Consider the following 15956-nt stretch of genomic DNA (forward strand, 5'->3'; position numbering starts at 1 on the left):
ATTATTTTAATTTTCAGAAATTTAATTTTAAAGCTCAAAGTTTTTTTTATTTTTCAGTTTTCTTTTAAATAAAAGAAAAGACCACTAGATTTTAATAAGAAAAAAAATCATTAACAATGATTACAAATATCAAAATAAATGAAAATAATATCAATAAACTTTTTTTTAAAAAAAAATTCACCTAGATAGTTTCTCTTTTTTTCTTAACTAGAGTCTGTTAATTTTAATTTTTTGAATTATTATTTTTTTAAGATTATGAATAAATTTTAAAATAAAATAATTAAATAAAAAAACCAATACTATATTTATCCGATAACAAGTCGCTAGATTCTTCGTTCAATATAATATTTTAAAAAATTAAAATTGAGGTGGACAACCGTCTTATTAAAAAAAATATTAGGTCCAGGAGTATAGGCCTAAAGGACTACACGCCTAAGTTGAGTTTTTTTGACCCAATGTACCTGCATTTAATTTTTTAAAAGTTTTGTTGTTTTATATATGAATTAAAAAAATATTATTAAATTCAATTAAATTTATAAAATGTTTAATAAGTTCATGTAACATTTGATATATTTTTTTTATTTAATATTTTTTTATTTTTTTATTTAAAAAATATAATTTCATTATTTATTATTGATAATCTATTTTTATACTTAGCTCAAAATTAAAAAAAATAATTTTGTTTTTTTATCAATGAGTTATTTATATTATCAATCATATGTGTTTAATATATTTTTTTCTAAAAAAATATTTATTATAAAAGAATTTTTATGCACTTTATTATTGTGTAATTAAATGAAAAATAAATTTTTGTATAAAAATTTTGTTTGATCCAATGACATGCATGACTTATATTACAAGTTTACTTGGTTAACTCAATTTTATTTAGATTTTTTTTCTTAGTTAAGTGTTGTTTTTTACCACCATTATTTTTTAATAATAAATTAATTAAAAATTAAAATTTTTATTTTTTTTTAGATTATCCTCAAAAGTTATTACTCTTGCATATCAACTATTTATCTGAAAACCATTTCAGGTTATATAAATAAATAAAAATTAATTTTTTAAAACCAATAAAATTTCATTTCATAATTTCTCTTAACAAAATCTAAAGCTTTGAACTACCCATCAACCCACTAATTAACATGCCAAACTTATAATATTAGCTTTAAATCGAGTCAATGGTTTTTAAATGATTGTGTGTTCTAACAAAATTAAATTTCATGTAAGTTTATTTTGTCATGATAGTAATAATAGCATGATAGGTTGAGGATGATTTTCTATGTTTATGATTCTCGGATATCATGACATGATTGTTAAGAAAGATTATTACGGTTCATCTTTAAAATTTGGTTTTATGATTGTTTTGCATGGATTGAATGTGAATTGTGACCCTGTATTTGCTGGCGGCGGGTTGGCACGTAGATGACGGACGGGTCGGGCTTACAATTACCACCTCTAAAGATGGGTCTAAAAATGAAAGGGGAGTTTAAATCTAATAAAGTAGTCTAGGGAGGTAATTGAAAGAATCACAAAAGTCGAGGGGCGTTTTTTATACTTTTACCCCTTTTCCTTGCAATGAATTGTATGCTTTCACTATTTGAGTTGAAAGACAGTAGAAAATTTGTTGCCATGACAAGAATTAACGAGTGAGAGAAGGAAAATCAAAGCTGGCTATGATACAGAATGAGGAAGGCCACTTCAGTAAATACACATCAATCGATCTCTCACTCTTCCTCCGGTGAGGCGGTGCTACTTTCAGTTGGGTTGATGAATCCAGCTAATGGTCCTCGTATATCAGAGCCATAAACATGGCCCATCTTTGTACGCTTGGTTTCCAAGTACCTCTTATTTTCCTCTGTAATGGGTGTGAAGACAGGAACCCTACCAATAACAGCCAAGCCATATCCCTTCAAACCAGTGAACTTGGCGGGATTGTTGGTCATCAGGCGCATCGTTCGGACCCCTATGTCTCTTAGAATCTGCATCAAAGTTGAAAGAACTGATTCTAAATGTTCTTGTGATTTTCATTTGGAAAGAGTTTACCAATATTTTTTTTCGGGGGGTGGAGGGATTTTGACAGCATTTTCCGACTGACCTGAGCGCCAATGCCATACTCGCGTGCATCAACAGCTAATCCAAGTTCAATGTTGGCCTGGACCGTGTCATGACCTTGATCCTGCAAATTGTAGGCTCGAAGTTTGTGACCAAGGCCGATACCTCTTCCTTCATGGCCTCGAAGATAAACAACGATCCCTCTACCAGCTTGCTCAATTAACTGCATTGCCAAATCCAACTGATTGCCACAGTCACAACGAGCTGATCCAAATATATCCCCTGTCAAACATTCTGAATGAACTCTTACTAAAACATCCTGTCCATCTCCAATATTTCCCTGTTCATGTTAATTTGTTTAAAACCCGATGCAGCTAAGAAATTGAACATCTGAAAACGAACAGAGGAAAAAATCCAAGGACATGATTACCTTGACTATAGCTACGTGTTCTGTACCTTCTAGCTTTGAGCGGTAGCAGTAAGCTTCAAATAGACCCCACTTAGTAGGTAGACGAGAAATAGCACTCCTCTCTACTAGATATTCTCTCTTCCGCCGGTACCTACAGATCAGTGATTATATTGAAAAGTTACATGAAAAGAAAAATCCTGAATCAACAAGCTGAAGAAAATAAATTGAAATGAACAATAGCATGTCATGATCGATTAGAGGAGCATTCGAAATCATTCTAGCAAGTAATATATCACGGAGACACCAACAAAAGCCAATTTTAACCAAGAAATAATTATATGCATGCGTCAGTATCACCTTATTAAATCAGTTATTGATACGATTGGTATGTTGTGCTCCATTGCCAACTTTCTTATATCAGCCAAAGGGGCTATAGAACCGTCTTCTGGATCAATAATTGCTGAAAGAACAGAAACTGGTGGCAATCCAGCCAACATCACCAAATCTACAGAAGCCTCTGTATGACCAGCTCTTCTTAAAACCCCACCGTTGCGATACTTGAGTGGAAACACATGGCCTGGCCTTCTAAAATCTTCAGGCTTGGTCTCAGGAGAAGAAAGAGCAAGAACAGTCTTAGCCCTGTCTGATGCTGATACTCCAGTACATGTTCCAGATTTTGCGTCCTGAAAAGCAGGGAAAAAATGATACTTAATCAAACATGTTTAACAGATATTAATGAGTTAATTTGATTACACAGTATTTTGCTTTAGTAGGATTATATATACAGGACTGAAATGGAAGCGGGGTATCTATTAACATCTAAGAATTAAAACATACCACAGTGATTGTGAAAGTGGGGGCAGATGAATCTTCGTTCTCTGTCTCTGGTGACATCAGAGGAAGCTTAAGTCTTTCAAGATCCTCCTCTTTCATGCCTACCGAAACAATTCCTGATCCATTCTTAATCAGAAATGACACGTGCTGAGGACTTGTAAGAGATGCTGCCATGATAAGGTTTCCTTCAATATCCCCATTTTCATCGTCTACAACAATTACAAACTGAAAGATTTGCAGTCATGGTTAACATTTAACTCATGATTATTTATGCTTAGATCATAATGGAAATTTTATTGTGGTCATAATTCTGGTATTTTTTCTGAATTATTTCTCGAGCGCACACGGCAGGTATAGTTTTTTTGCTGACTTCAAAGAAGAAAAACTAAAGGAGATCGATCATCGAAGTTCTACAGGAGTAAGCAGAAAATAGTCCGCAAATATAGAAAGACGGAGAAAAGATTTACCTTTCCCTCACGTAAAGTATTTAGTGCCTGCTCAATTGAAGAGTACCCTTCGGTTGGGCAGTCAGGATCGCCCTCTGCGTCACTGACGAAGAAATCAATGGTTTCAGGAGTAATTTCAGCATCAAGTGTCAGAAATGGTGCTGAAGCAGACTCATCAAAAGCTCCAAACAGAGATCCATTTTCACTTCCCTCCAAAAAACTCTCATCAGACGCACTTCCACCCCCAATAGCCCAACATGTGGGGCTCAACAGCCTGTGTTTGAACAGGTCTGCTCCTATTCCTATACCACGAGGAGTCTCTAAAAGTCTCCGAAAGCTGCAACAGAACCATCATCAAATGGAAATGATATTAATGACAGCGTGCTATAATTAGCTAAATATACTTCTGTTAGCTAGCTAGCACAGACCTTGAACTCTTGACCACGTGGGGAAACAAGAGGTCAGTGTATAACCTGGCACAGTCCATGGAACTAGAGATGCTTAAAAAACAAAAGCCCTCTTCTAGTTCTGAAATGATTGACAATTTTCCTCCACTGCGTACTTGATATGTATTCTAGTAGTGTAGAAAACAAAGAAAAGCCCACCTCTTGTTCTGGATGTGTATTCGCTGGTGTCATTTGGTAGTGCCTTTATCCAAAAGCTTTTCATACAAACTTTTTCTTTCTGTCTTTTAATTTCTTTTAAGGGATATCTCAACTAGAATTTAAAATGTAATTTTTAGTTAAATTAAAAGAATAATTTGGCATGAAATAACATAATTAATTAATTAATTCTGAAATTAATTAATTAAATTAAATTAATTCCAAAAATAAAAATTATTTATTTTTCATAATATCCATTTGCCCCCGCGCTCTCCAAATCATTAACAATTTAGTCCCATTTTTTGTATTATATAAACTAATATAAGAGGCCACCAAATCTTTTAACTAAGAAAGTGTATGAAATTATAGATAATTTTTTATATCAATACGTTAAAATATTTAAAAAATATAAAAAATCAATTTTAATATTTTTTAAACTAAAAATATTTTTTAAAAATAACTAAAAACAAAACAAAAACAGAAGTTGTGTAAAAATGGAAAGCTGACGGAACTTTTTCATTAACTTTTGTGTCTAATTTGACGGTGAAATACATCAAATATGGACAAAGAAGTACTTGGAGGGATTAAATTATTTGTTTTATAAAAGTGCAAAGACCAGGTTATATTACCCATGCTCCGTTCCTTTGAGAATGAGATGGAAGCGTCCATTGACTTTGACTCGTACTGATAAAATAAAGTGACGTGGCGGAGCTTTTTAAGCCCCAAAAACGGAAGACAAACGTCCAGACGGACATAAAAGGGGACTCAAAAAGAGCGAAAATGTTGCCGGCGTGAGCGATGACCATTGCAATTGCTGGTCTGTAATGCGTAAACAGTGATCCCTCTCTAACCCCTACAACCCTACACGTGTCCTTTGTTCTTCTCTCTCCGATCCTAAATCCCCGCTTCCTTTTAATTTTTGCTTCAAAAGAAAATCAATAATTGTTTCTTTGAAAGCAGGTATGGCCGATTCATTATTATCAGGTAGCGTTAAAGAGAACAAGCTATGGAAGGGAGTCCTTGCTGTCGCCGGAATCATGACCACTCTTGTCATCTATGGTCTTTTACAGGTTTGTTTTTTCCTTTTGTTTTTATGTCTCCAAATGGTTTAGGGTTTGAGATTTGATTTTTAAAAAAAATATTTGGGGGTCTTGTCATCTATGGTCTTTTACAGGTTTTTTTTTTTCCTTTCGTTTTTATGTCTAGAAATGGTTTAGGGTTTGAGATTTGATTTTAAAAAAAAATATTTGGGAGCAGGAAAAGATCATGAGAGTCCCATATGGGTCAAACAAGGAATTCTTTAAGTACTCGTTGTTTCTTGTTTTCTGCAACCGCATTACCACGTCTGCTGTCTCTGCTGCTGCTCTTGTGGTAAGTCCCATTTGGTCTGTTTTAGAATTAGAATCTAATGTCTGAACAATGGGTTGATTTGGAATTTTGTTTTCTTAGGCAAGTAAAAAAGCTTTGAATCCTGTCGCTCCCGTTTACAAGTACTGTCTCATATCAGTATCCAACATACTGACCACAACTTGCCAGTATGAGGTATGTTATGCTTCTTCTTCTTTTTTACTACTTGCCAGTATGAGGTATGTTATGCTTCTTCTTTTTTACCATTGCTTTTATTAACGTTTCTGTTGGAATTAGTTTTCTGAATAAGTAATTCTAGATTTGTGCTGGATTAGGTTTAGATATTCTTATGCTGACAATATGTGCTTGATCCAGGCGCTCAAGTATGTTAGTTTCCCTGTCCAGACACTCGCTAAGTGTGCCAAAATGATTCCTGTCATGGTATGTTAATTTCCTGCGATGAATTATAATGTTACTGTTTCTGTCATTTCGGATCAGTTTAGTAACGAGCATTTTAATTTATCTAGCTCTAGCGTGTCGAGTTTGCTTTCTGGGTTGACTGTTCTAACAGCGGGCTTTAGTAGTATAAATTGAGGATACAGCTGCAGGGTTTCTAGCTATGTAATAGTTTAGTGCTAGCATGCATTTGTCTTTGCCTTTATTTTTTTATTTATCTATTTTTCTTTTTATGAATGTATTTCCTGAAGAAGTTATCTGATAGAGCTGCGTCTGCAGATTAGGATCAGTATTTTCATTGAGCTTTTTTTTGTATTTCTTTCCTGCTAAATAATCATTTGATGGATGAAGGTGATTCTATATCGTTCTTCTGGACGCAAGAAATCATTCTACAATGAACTTGATCCAAATTATTCCCAGAATGCTTGTCATGTATGTGCATGTCTTCTCTTTTCTTAGTAGCTGGGTGGTGGAGGTATGCCAACTTGCAGCCTGAAGTCCTTTAACACTGGCAATATGTAATTCTTTCTGCTGTACTTCTCAATAAATTATCCTTTTGGGACCAACTTCCTTCAAGTACTTCTAAGAAACATCTTGGAAACATTTGTTATGATGGATATAAGAAATTAATACAATAATGCATTAGAGAATGACTGAATGGATTGGTTTTGACAGAATGCTCAAAATGTCATCTTGCTGCATTTTTTGGCTTGTGTACCTTTCGCTGTCTGTTACAGTTTTAATTTTAATTTCAACTTTCAAAGTGTTGATTTCTCATCTTTTTTGTTCAGGTATGGGGCACAATCATTATGCAAAAGAGATACAAAGGAATGGACTACTTTTTGGCTCTTCTAGTGACACTGGGCTGTTCAATTTTCATTCTATTTCCAGTAATGACTATGCTTCCTGTCTCTGCCACTCCATTTTTAATGCTTTTTGATATATAGCATCTGCTTGTACTTGTTTGCAACTTGGTTTTTTTGGGTTGATTACACTTCATTCTGCTCCATAATGTATCTGTTTAGAAAGCAAAGACCACGCTAGTTTTCCATTTATTACCAAGATGAAAAGGCCAAAGTTAACCAGGATTCAAACAAATATATAAGCACAACTTTAGGAAAGAGCAACATCTGCATATATTTAGGGTTCCATATATGTAAACAAATAAATTTTTTAATATAAGTAAGGGTGAATATAAGCACAACTTTAGGAAAGAGCAACGTCTGCATATATTTAGGGTTCCGTATATGTAAACAAATAAAATTTTTAATATAAGGGTCAACAGTAAAAGACACCATCAGATTCTTGTATTTGTAGAATTATTACCAATGACTTGAAAATTGTTGATGATTGTCTCTGTGCTCTCCCTCCCTCCCTCCCTCTCTCTGTGTTTCTTTCTTAAGCCCTATCAATGCAAAGAGTAGCAATGGTAGGCATAATGAGAGATGTTTGGATCAGCAATGCATTGAATGGTCGAAGTTGTAAAAAAGACATCGAACCATACTACTGCAAACGGAGACTTGTGCATAGTGTTAGTTCATAATATCTAAACCAACTTGTGCACTGTTATCTTTTCATTTTACGACTCCTTTTCTGACGTCCAGAAATGAGACACCTTTGTTGTTTTATGGGAGATGAGAATATTGTGGTGGATGAAAATTAGAGCATTGCTTGTGTTAATTGAAACCTTGCCTTGTCTGCTACAGATATTCCTTGGGCTTTCTGTATGTACATGCTTTGTATTTGTAGTGGTTGCTGTTATTGTTCATGCATGATGGTAATCTATGGCAGTTATCTGCTTAAGAATCATCTTGACTACTACACACTGAACTAATTCTATTTTGTTTTTTGATTTAGGCAGGAACTGAGATCAGTCCATACAGCAGAGGAAGAGAAAACACTGTTTGGGGTGTTTCCCTGATGCTTGGCTATCTTGGGTATCAATTTTAAATGCATTTATTCTTGGGCGCTGCATTTGCTCCATTGTTAATTTAGCTGTCATTTCCATGAGCAAAATTGCTGTAAATTGAACATCTGTTTGCATATCCATGTCAGCTGTCATTTCCATGAGCAAAATTGCTGCAAATCACAATTTTATCCAGTTGTAAATTGAACATCTGTTTGCATATGCATGCTTTTGTTCTTTGCTGAAAGGGATGCCTGGAATGCCAATATCAAATTGTTTTGGCATGAATGCTAAAATGGGAAAGTGACTTCTTATATTGATGCTACATGAATCAACAGAATCATTTATATTTTACACTTCCTTGTTCAAGTAATTTATTGTATGGATAGAAAATTGACAAGTTTATGGGTGTGGGCCAAACAACATTGAGTGTTTTGTTAATGGTTCAGTGAAATTTTTTTGGGAAGAATAATGTTGCTCAGCACGTAAACCTTGTATTTCTGACAGTTTCGATGGATTTACAAGCACGTTCCAAGATAAGCTATTTAAAGGTTATGATATGGAGATTCACAATCAAATTTTCTATACAACATTGTGTTCTTGCATTCTCAGCTTGACAGGTGAGTTTCCCAATCTTGCCCAATCTCTCTCTCTCATGAATAAATTATGAAAATATTGTGATTTATGTATGGCTCTCTGCTGTCATTGGGTTATCTTGATTTGATCTTTTGTTTGGGGAGAAGTCATTGGATGGATTGTACATGTGAACCTTTTTTCACCTGTTTTTGCAGTTCGATTCCATTTTAATTGTCCAGTTAGGTATTGGGTTATAGGTTTAACTATGTAAGTGCTCAAATTTTTGTGGCTTGGAGTTGGACTTGCTGAGCTAGTGCTCTTAACCCATGTGAATTTTGCTCTCAGCATAGTTAGGAAAGGAAGAGCTGTGGTTCCTATCCTTTATGCTCAGTTCACTTAGAGATGATGAGCCTTTGCTTCCTTGTCTTTTGGGTTTCAAAATATTTTTAATGAAGGCAAATGCCATGATAGAGCTTTATTTTAAGCTTATAATGCTATAAACTTTTGTCTTGGACAATAGCACATTTCTTCTACTTTCAGATTGCATTTGTTTACGCTATTGCTTTTCTGTTGCTGACTCAATGCATTGACTTAATTTCTGTTGTAGGCCTTGTATTACAAGGACATCTTCTTCCAGCCATAGATTTTGTGTTCCGCCATAGTGATTGTTTCTTTGACATTGCATTGCTTTCCACCGTGAGTAATTCTTATTGTCATAACTCTATAATATCAAGGACCCAAATGTTTTTTGCTTGCCTTTATTAAACATCCTCCCCCCTTACTTTCAGAGAAGATTCAGAGTAAATTTGAGAAATAATATCATTCCGTGCAGGTAGCAACTGCTAGCCAGTTCTTCATTTCGTACACAATTCGCACATTTGGTGCTCTAACCTTTGCTGCTATAATGACCACAAGACAGGTGAATGGAAAAATCTCCAACTGAATCTAATGTTTCATTCTTGTCATCACTACCCTTCTGATAAACGATGCCTCTCTACTTGTCTTTGTAACTGAAGTTGGTGAGCATCGTGCTATCATGTGTGTGGTTCGCCCATCCTCTTAGCTGGGAACAATGGATTGGAGCTGTAAGTGTTAATCACAATCCTTGTTCAAACTCTCTCATCCCAAGGCTCCTAATTCTCATACATTGAATCAGGTTATCGTCTTTGGTTCTCTGTATGCAAGAAACTTGTTGAAAAGCACATCTTCGAAGCCTCCACCTTCCGAGCATACTCAAAATGGAGCGTCTAGTCCTATGAAGCAAAACCCTTGATGCAGTGACTTCAGAACTTTGGACTTGGTGCTGCCTCCAATTTTACAGTGATTGGCAGCTATTGGTCTCGTTGTGAGTTTCCCATTCAATAGACTGCAAAATGGATGGAGATGGACACGATTTCATCCAAACAATTCGATGCAGTACCACAAGCAAAAGGATCCTCTCTGAGTGGCATTAGTAGTTAATAGTGTTAGGGGAGGGAAGAAAAATAGTAAGAGAGAAGGTGACGTTCCATTTTTGTGTAGGAACTGACCACAGCATAAAAGGGCTGATCTTTTACTTGTGTTTAATGTCTGAACACATGCCCCTAAAATATATCCGAACAGAAAAGGTATAAAATATACCTACAATTTGATGCAGGAGCAAAGCATCTTGTCAGTATTTTATCACTAATGAACTTGAGGGATGCTTGTCTCTTATGTTTTCATTTATTTTATTTTATTTTTGGTTCGTTTTCTGAAAAAATCTAAAATATTTTTTTGTTTGAAATGAAATTTCTTCCCAGCCTATCCATAGGTGCTGGGGTTAATACAATCCAAGCTCATGTTTTCCAGCTGGGGGTATTTTCCTACACCCAATCCCAGCCTATCCATAGAGTTGTGCTAGACGTCGTCTTTGTTAGACCCTGGGCAGGCCTAAGCTACGATCTCGTCAGTGCTCTAGAGGATCTTAGTCTTGGGCTTGATCATTGTCCGGCTCTGGGTGCCTCAGATTTTACCCCAGCCTGCCTTTGGTGGGCTTGAACTGACCCTAGCTAGGCCCTTGATGCCCAGACTTAGCTCCGGCTCAGCTACTTGAAACTCTAAATTATGCCCGAACTTTCTATATGTGAAGTAATAACTAATTAAACTGTGATTATTAAAAAACATTAAGGAACAGTTTTGTTATATAATAATAAAATTTAATATTTAATTGTGAAATTATATATTTTCATATATATAAGAATAGGTAACTCCTTCCATTTAAAAATTGAAACTTTTAAACAAATTTTTGAATTTCTTTATTCAAATTAATTTTTTTATGTTTCTTCAATATTTTAATATATTGATGTCAAAAATAAATTTTAAAAAATAAAAAATATATTATTTTAATATATTTAAAAAAATATATTTTAAAATACAACACAACTGGTGATTGTCAGCGAGACGAAACAGAGCTTTAGTGCTGTCTTACCTCAAAGCACAAAGTAATCGACCTTGCGGTGCAGGAAATCCTGTAATATTTGGTCATGGTTTTTTGTGTTGTAATCGGATGGGGTAAGATCCAGTATAAATTGTACCACATATGAGTAAAATCTGATACATACTGGATTAATTTGGCATTATTAAACGCGTTTCAAAACAAAATCAATGCTTATGAATTCTATCAATAAGCACTAGAACTGCATAATATATATATATATCCTTGTGAAAAGAAAAGGAAAAACTATAAATTTAACCTTTTTTCATTTTTCCAAGTGCAAAAGGAAGATCTCCTGCCACTGGTGGTGCGCCGACCAAATTAACCACACTTGTCGACCAAAAAGTCATATAATAAACCCTAGCCTGGCGGAGTGGACTGATCTTTTGGAATTTTCATGCTTTCTTACGGCCGTCCAGGGATAGGGTTGGTGAAGTTAAAGTTAGGAAACCTTCGGCGAAAGGAAAAGAAGAAAAGGAAAACTGAAAGCGGTGTGGATAGAGTTAAATTTTATTGCTTGATTCAACTCCTGCCGAGATTGTATTTTTCCTTTTGTCCCATTAAAATACACAGAGACCATAGACTTTCTAGAAAGCAAATGCAAGGTAAGAAATAGAAGACGTCAAGGAGCCCCACGACTAGGAAATCTGAAATCGACTACTAACCAGAAGTGTACATTGTTGTCATCATTTTGTCTTTGATTTCGTGGGTAGGCATGCACACAGCCACTCGAAGACAGAGAATGCCACCTTTGCTCGGCCCTGCCAGGACAGGCCATGGTTATAAAATCTCTTACATGTTAACATGGGACAACAGGATATATAAAACTCTCCCGAGAGCTTGGCCAGTTCTTCTGCTCTGTATCTACTTATAATTTAGTTTGGTTTGGAATATACTCAAATGGCCATGACATTAAGTAATAGAGTGAGAGATAAGAATTAATTACAAGTGGGACTTCAAGACAAAAATAATTTCGTAAGATATTTTTATTTTTTTGAGAACTATATAAGCTGTTTTCCCTTTTATCATAAAGTATTTAATTTCTATTCTGCAAATGTAGGTGAACCAAGCGTTAAGAAGTAAGGATAAGGTTCTAATAACATATATTTCTGGTTAAACAAACAAATTCTTCAGAAAGTGGGACTCGGTGTCTCAAGCCAGCGCTGGACAATTTTATGCCCAAGACTTTTGGAATTGGACTGCAATTGTGGTATGACCAAACGAAAACTCAAATATAGAGGGAGCATGCATGTCCAAAATTAATTATATTGGGTGTGTTTGTAGCGTAATTATGGCTTTTTTTTAAAGTATATTTTATTTAAAAATATATTATTTTTTATTTTTTTACATGAATATATATCAAAACAATTTAAAAATACTAAAAAAGTTAATTTAAAATAAATCAATAAATAAATGTTTTTCAAAAGAAACTTTAAAAAACAGTCATAAGTATCTAAAGGGTCTCAATAACAGAAGACAGATGAAGAAGCAAGAAAAGGAGTGGTGTTGCGTCTCTCTACTGAAAAATTACAAAAAACCTTGCCTGTCCTTGAGTGCCGACTTTTGCCTCGGCATGCATCAACCCGTGACTCCACAGGTTATAATGAACGACTCACATGCTCTCTCTCTCTCTCTCTGTATATTTATATATATAACATTCCGACACCAGCAGAACAAAATGCATCAGGTATAATTTATGACGTGCCTGGAGACCAATGATGCATGGTCTCCGATCTGAGACTGTGAAGGAATAAAATATAGGGTGCTCCTAATTACCAGTTGTTGTTTTCCTGCGTGAGCGTAATAATGCGGAAGGGAACAATTAATTTGTTCAAACAAACAACGCACTTGGCCAAGCAGTATACGTTTTTGTTTTTGTTTTATTTTTTTAACAGAACAAAACATTTACACCGATCTGTATAATTGAATGGCCAGCAAGCGAAATTAATTATGATGCACATTAGTTAATTACTTTTAAACAACAACGTAAGATTACTCATGATGATGCAACCGATCTCATGAAACAGAGCTCACATTTTCATACGGTATATATGGCACGCTAGCTTCTTGATTAGCATGATTAAACAGCTATTATTAATTTCACACAGCCTGCATGCTAGTAGTTCACACTATTCATGCATTAGTAAAAACAATTAAAAAGAAATTATGAGGCAGAATGCATGAATCAACTGCTCAGGTTGACCATCAAGGGAATGGGGATGACGAAGGCGATGTTGTTGCAGATGGCCACAGCTGTGCTTTCTTCACTTTGGAGACGCTTGCAAGGACGCCTGAAGGGGTCACATCCCCTATGACCGTAACTTTCTTTGTCTCAAAATCTATGCTGAAAGATGTAACTCCTGCGCATAAATTTTAAGGCATCGCTTTAGCCCACAAGTTTATATGAAATTGGTAAACAAATCAACAGAGTTCTCTCTTGTTTGTGTAGTAGCATTAAATAACCTTCCATTTTGGAGATATGTTTCCTCACTTTTCCTTCGCATCCTTTGCAATGAATAGAAACCCTCAAAACCACAACCTGAAAAGAATTGATTAGCGATAAGATTATGTAATAATATTATTAAGATTCAAAAAGAGTAGTAATAAACGAGTGATTAATATTTTGAGCCTAGTCCTTGTCTATCTTAAATAATGAGCTGAAATATTAACTATGTAGAAATTACTAATTGATATATGAACTTGTGTAGAAACTAATTAACAACCTGATGACGGGAGCATGTTGAGGAAGAAGATCTTAAAGCAGGAGAATCATTTGAGCTCATATGACTGGGTTTATTTCCAGTGTCAGACACGTTGTCAGCCTCTGAGATCCAGTCACGAGAGAAAACCAAAGAAGAAGATCTCCGTGCTGGAAAATCAGTCGAGCTATTTGTAAGCCTCGGGTTTGCATGCTGAGTGCTAAGAACCATTGCAGGGACTTCATGATGATCAGACCCCGAAATCCAATCGATATCAGGAGCTGTATCGCTTACAAGAAGGTGCCTGGAGGAGGAACCTGGAACAGGGGGACTTTGTAGATCACTTATATCAGCAGAGCTTTTTCTACGTAAATAACTCTGCTTAACAGAACTGATCACCGATCTACTATCTTCAGCGGAGCTTTTCCTATATAAATCTCTTTGCTTAGTAGAACTTTTCCTGCTATAAGGACTGCAGGGGCTAGGGGGCAACTCAGATGAGCAAGCTGGTGTATAATCAGATTTAGAACTCTTCCTATCAATAGGTCTAGTTCCATGGCGCACTATGGAACGATGGTCTAGGCTTGAGCAAATGGCTGTGGAAGCTGGAGAAGCACAGAGAAGATCCATCATTTTCATGTTTTTGGACCAAGCAAAGGCTATGTAAGTAGTCAATGCTAGGAGCTATAATTGCTGGTTTACAAGCGCGGAAGAAAGAGATTAATACAAAAATCTTCTTAATGATAACAACAAATCCGCTTTTTAAAGAGGTGTGGCTTCCAGAGATTCGCGTGTTCGAAAATGTTTTTGTTTTTGTTTTTTTTTTTTATATATTTCAAGTTTTGTTTTTGTTTTTTTTTTTATATATATTTCACTTGAAATATATATATATAGTTTTAATAAGCGAATATAAAAAACAAAAAAATATATTTTAATATATTTTTAAAAAAATATTTTTTAAAATTCTTAGGGACGACGGTACCACATATATAAAGAAAATGAACCATTTTGGTCCCCATACAAAGAAATATTGAATAATAGGACTTCGGAACTTGGAAGGAGTGTGATTCTGGATCTTTCGAATTATTGTAATCAACTTTCAATTATTTAGATTTAAAATATTTGAGGTGGGGCTGTTGATCCCTTGTGTGTCATGATTACTAACACTGGCTGCTAACCAGATCATGGTACTAATCCCTTTTTCCCGCGGTTGATTATAACTTAGTCCCTGTGCTTTATTGAAACTAATTAATTAGTCCTCGTTGGTTTCTAAGAATATATAGTTAAACAATGTATTTTTAAGTGCATTTATAACTTAATCTTTTTCAACCTTTCTCGGTCCTTTTTCACTTTATTATTTTTTTCAAAAGAAAATGATTACTTGCATTCGACTAGAAAAATGAGCTTACTTTTAACATGAAATGATTAGACCATTGATGATATACAAAAGCAGCTTCTAGATGTGTGTTTAGGCATTGCTTTTATAAAAAAATAAAAAAAAATGATTTTTTTAAAATTAATTTTTTTATGTGATTTTAGATAATTTTGATTAAAAATAAATTTTTTAATTAAAAAAATTATTTTTAATATATTTTGAAGTAAAAATAGTTTTAAAAATAATTGCTATCATAATATCATATATTATTTTAGTATTGTAATAATTTTTATGACTATAGTTTAAAAAAATATATTAAAAAAAGCTATAAGTTATAGATTTTCTCAAACTTAATTTTTATTATAATAAAACAAATTTTAAAAAAAGATCAAATTTCTCAAACTTAATTTTTATTATAATAAATTTTTTTAAAAAACTATCAAGTAATTTCTAAAATTATAATTACTTTAAACAGTGTTTGGAAATGCGATGGAAATCATATTTTTTAAAAACTTGAAAAACAAATTATTTAAAATTATTTTTTTTATATTTTTATATTGTTTGGATGTATTAATATTTAAAAATTTTATTTTAAAAAAAATATTTTAATATATTTTTAAATAAAAAATATTTTAAACTACGATTACTAAAAGCTTTCAAACACACTCTATTCGTATCTTCAACGGCTTCGTAGCATGATACAAACAGAACCTAAGTTAAAAACCTGAAGACATAGGAAAACTGCCAGTAAAATGATATCTTCATAGCCCAGTTGAAGAAATAGCAGGCTCAATTA

The 15956-nt window shown here is 34.1% G+C and overlaps 3 protein-coding genes across 3 annotated transcripts; 1 reads left to right on the plus strand and 2 right to left on the minus strand.

The window, feature by feature from the left end:
• Nucleotides 1-1520: 1520 nt before the first annotated feature.
• On the minus strand, nucleotides 1521-4380 carry RIBA3 (monofunctional riboflavin biosynthesis protein RIBA 3). The gene is made up of 7 exons (XM_011002008.1): nucleotides 4173-4380; nucleotides 3766-4081; nucleotides 3302-3523; nucleotides 2822-3147; nucleotides 2486-2615; nucleotides 2099-2395; nucleotides 1521-1982 (listed from the first exon to the last, which is right to left on the minus strand). The coding sequence occupies exons 1-7, from the start codon at nucleotides 4229-4231 to the stop codon at nucleotides 1728-1730; spliced, it is 1605 nt and encodes a 534-aa protein (XP_011000310.1). The 5' UTR covers nucleotides 4232-4380; the 3' UTR covers nucleotides 1521-1727.
• A 672-nt stretch (nucleotides 4381-5052) lies between these two features.
• On the plus strand, nucleotides 5053-10326 carry LOC105107916 (UDP-N-acetylglucosamine (UAA) transporter family). The gene is made up of 12 exons (XM_011002009.1): nucleotides 5053-5163; nucleotides 5307-5416; nucleotides 5604-5717; nucleotides 5796-5888; nucleotides 6069-6134; nucleotides 6941-7039; nucleotides 8007-8086; nucleotides 8563-8675; nucleotides 9239-9327; nucleotides 9464-9550; nucleotides 9648-9716; nucleotides 9788-10326. Exons 1-12 carry the CDS (start codon nucleotides 5145-5147, stop codon nucleotides 9902-9904), a joined length of 1056 nt encoding a protein of 351 aa, XP_011000311.1. The 5' UTR covers nucleotides 5053-5144; the 3' UTR covers nucleotides 9905-10326.
• Nucleotides 10327-13004: 2678 nt separating this feature from the next.
• Nucleotides 13005-14520, minus strand: LOC105107917 (Chloroplast-targeted copper chaperone protein). Its single transcript, XM_011002010.1, has 3 exons — nucleotides 13810-14520; nucleotides 13550-13625; nucleotides 13005-13446 (listed from the first exon to the last, which is right to left on the minus strand). Exons 1-3 carry the CDS (start codon nucleotides 14422-14424, stop codon nucleotides 13292-13294), a joined length of 846 nt encoding a protein of 281 aa, XP_011000312.1. The 5' UTR covers nucleotides 14425-14520; the 3' UTR covers nucleotides 13005-13291.
• Between the last annotated feature and the right edge of the window lie 1436 nt (nucleotides 14521-15956).

The sequence above is a fragment of the Populus euphratica genome, unplaced genomic scaffold, assembly GCF_000495115.2.
Source record: "Populus euphratica unplaced genomic scaffold, PopEup_1.0 scaffold175.1, whole genome shotgun sequence".
In the NCBI taxonomy this organism is placed as follows: domain Eukaryota; kingdom Viridiplantae; phylum Streptophyta; class Magnoliopsida; order Malpighiales; family Salicaceae; genus Populus; species Populus euphratica.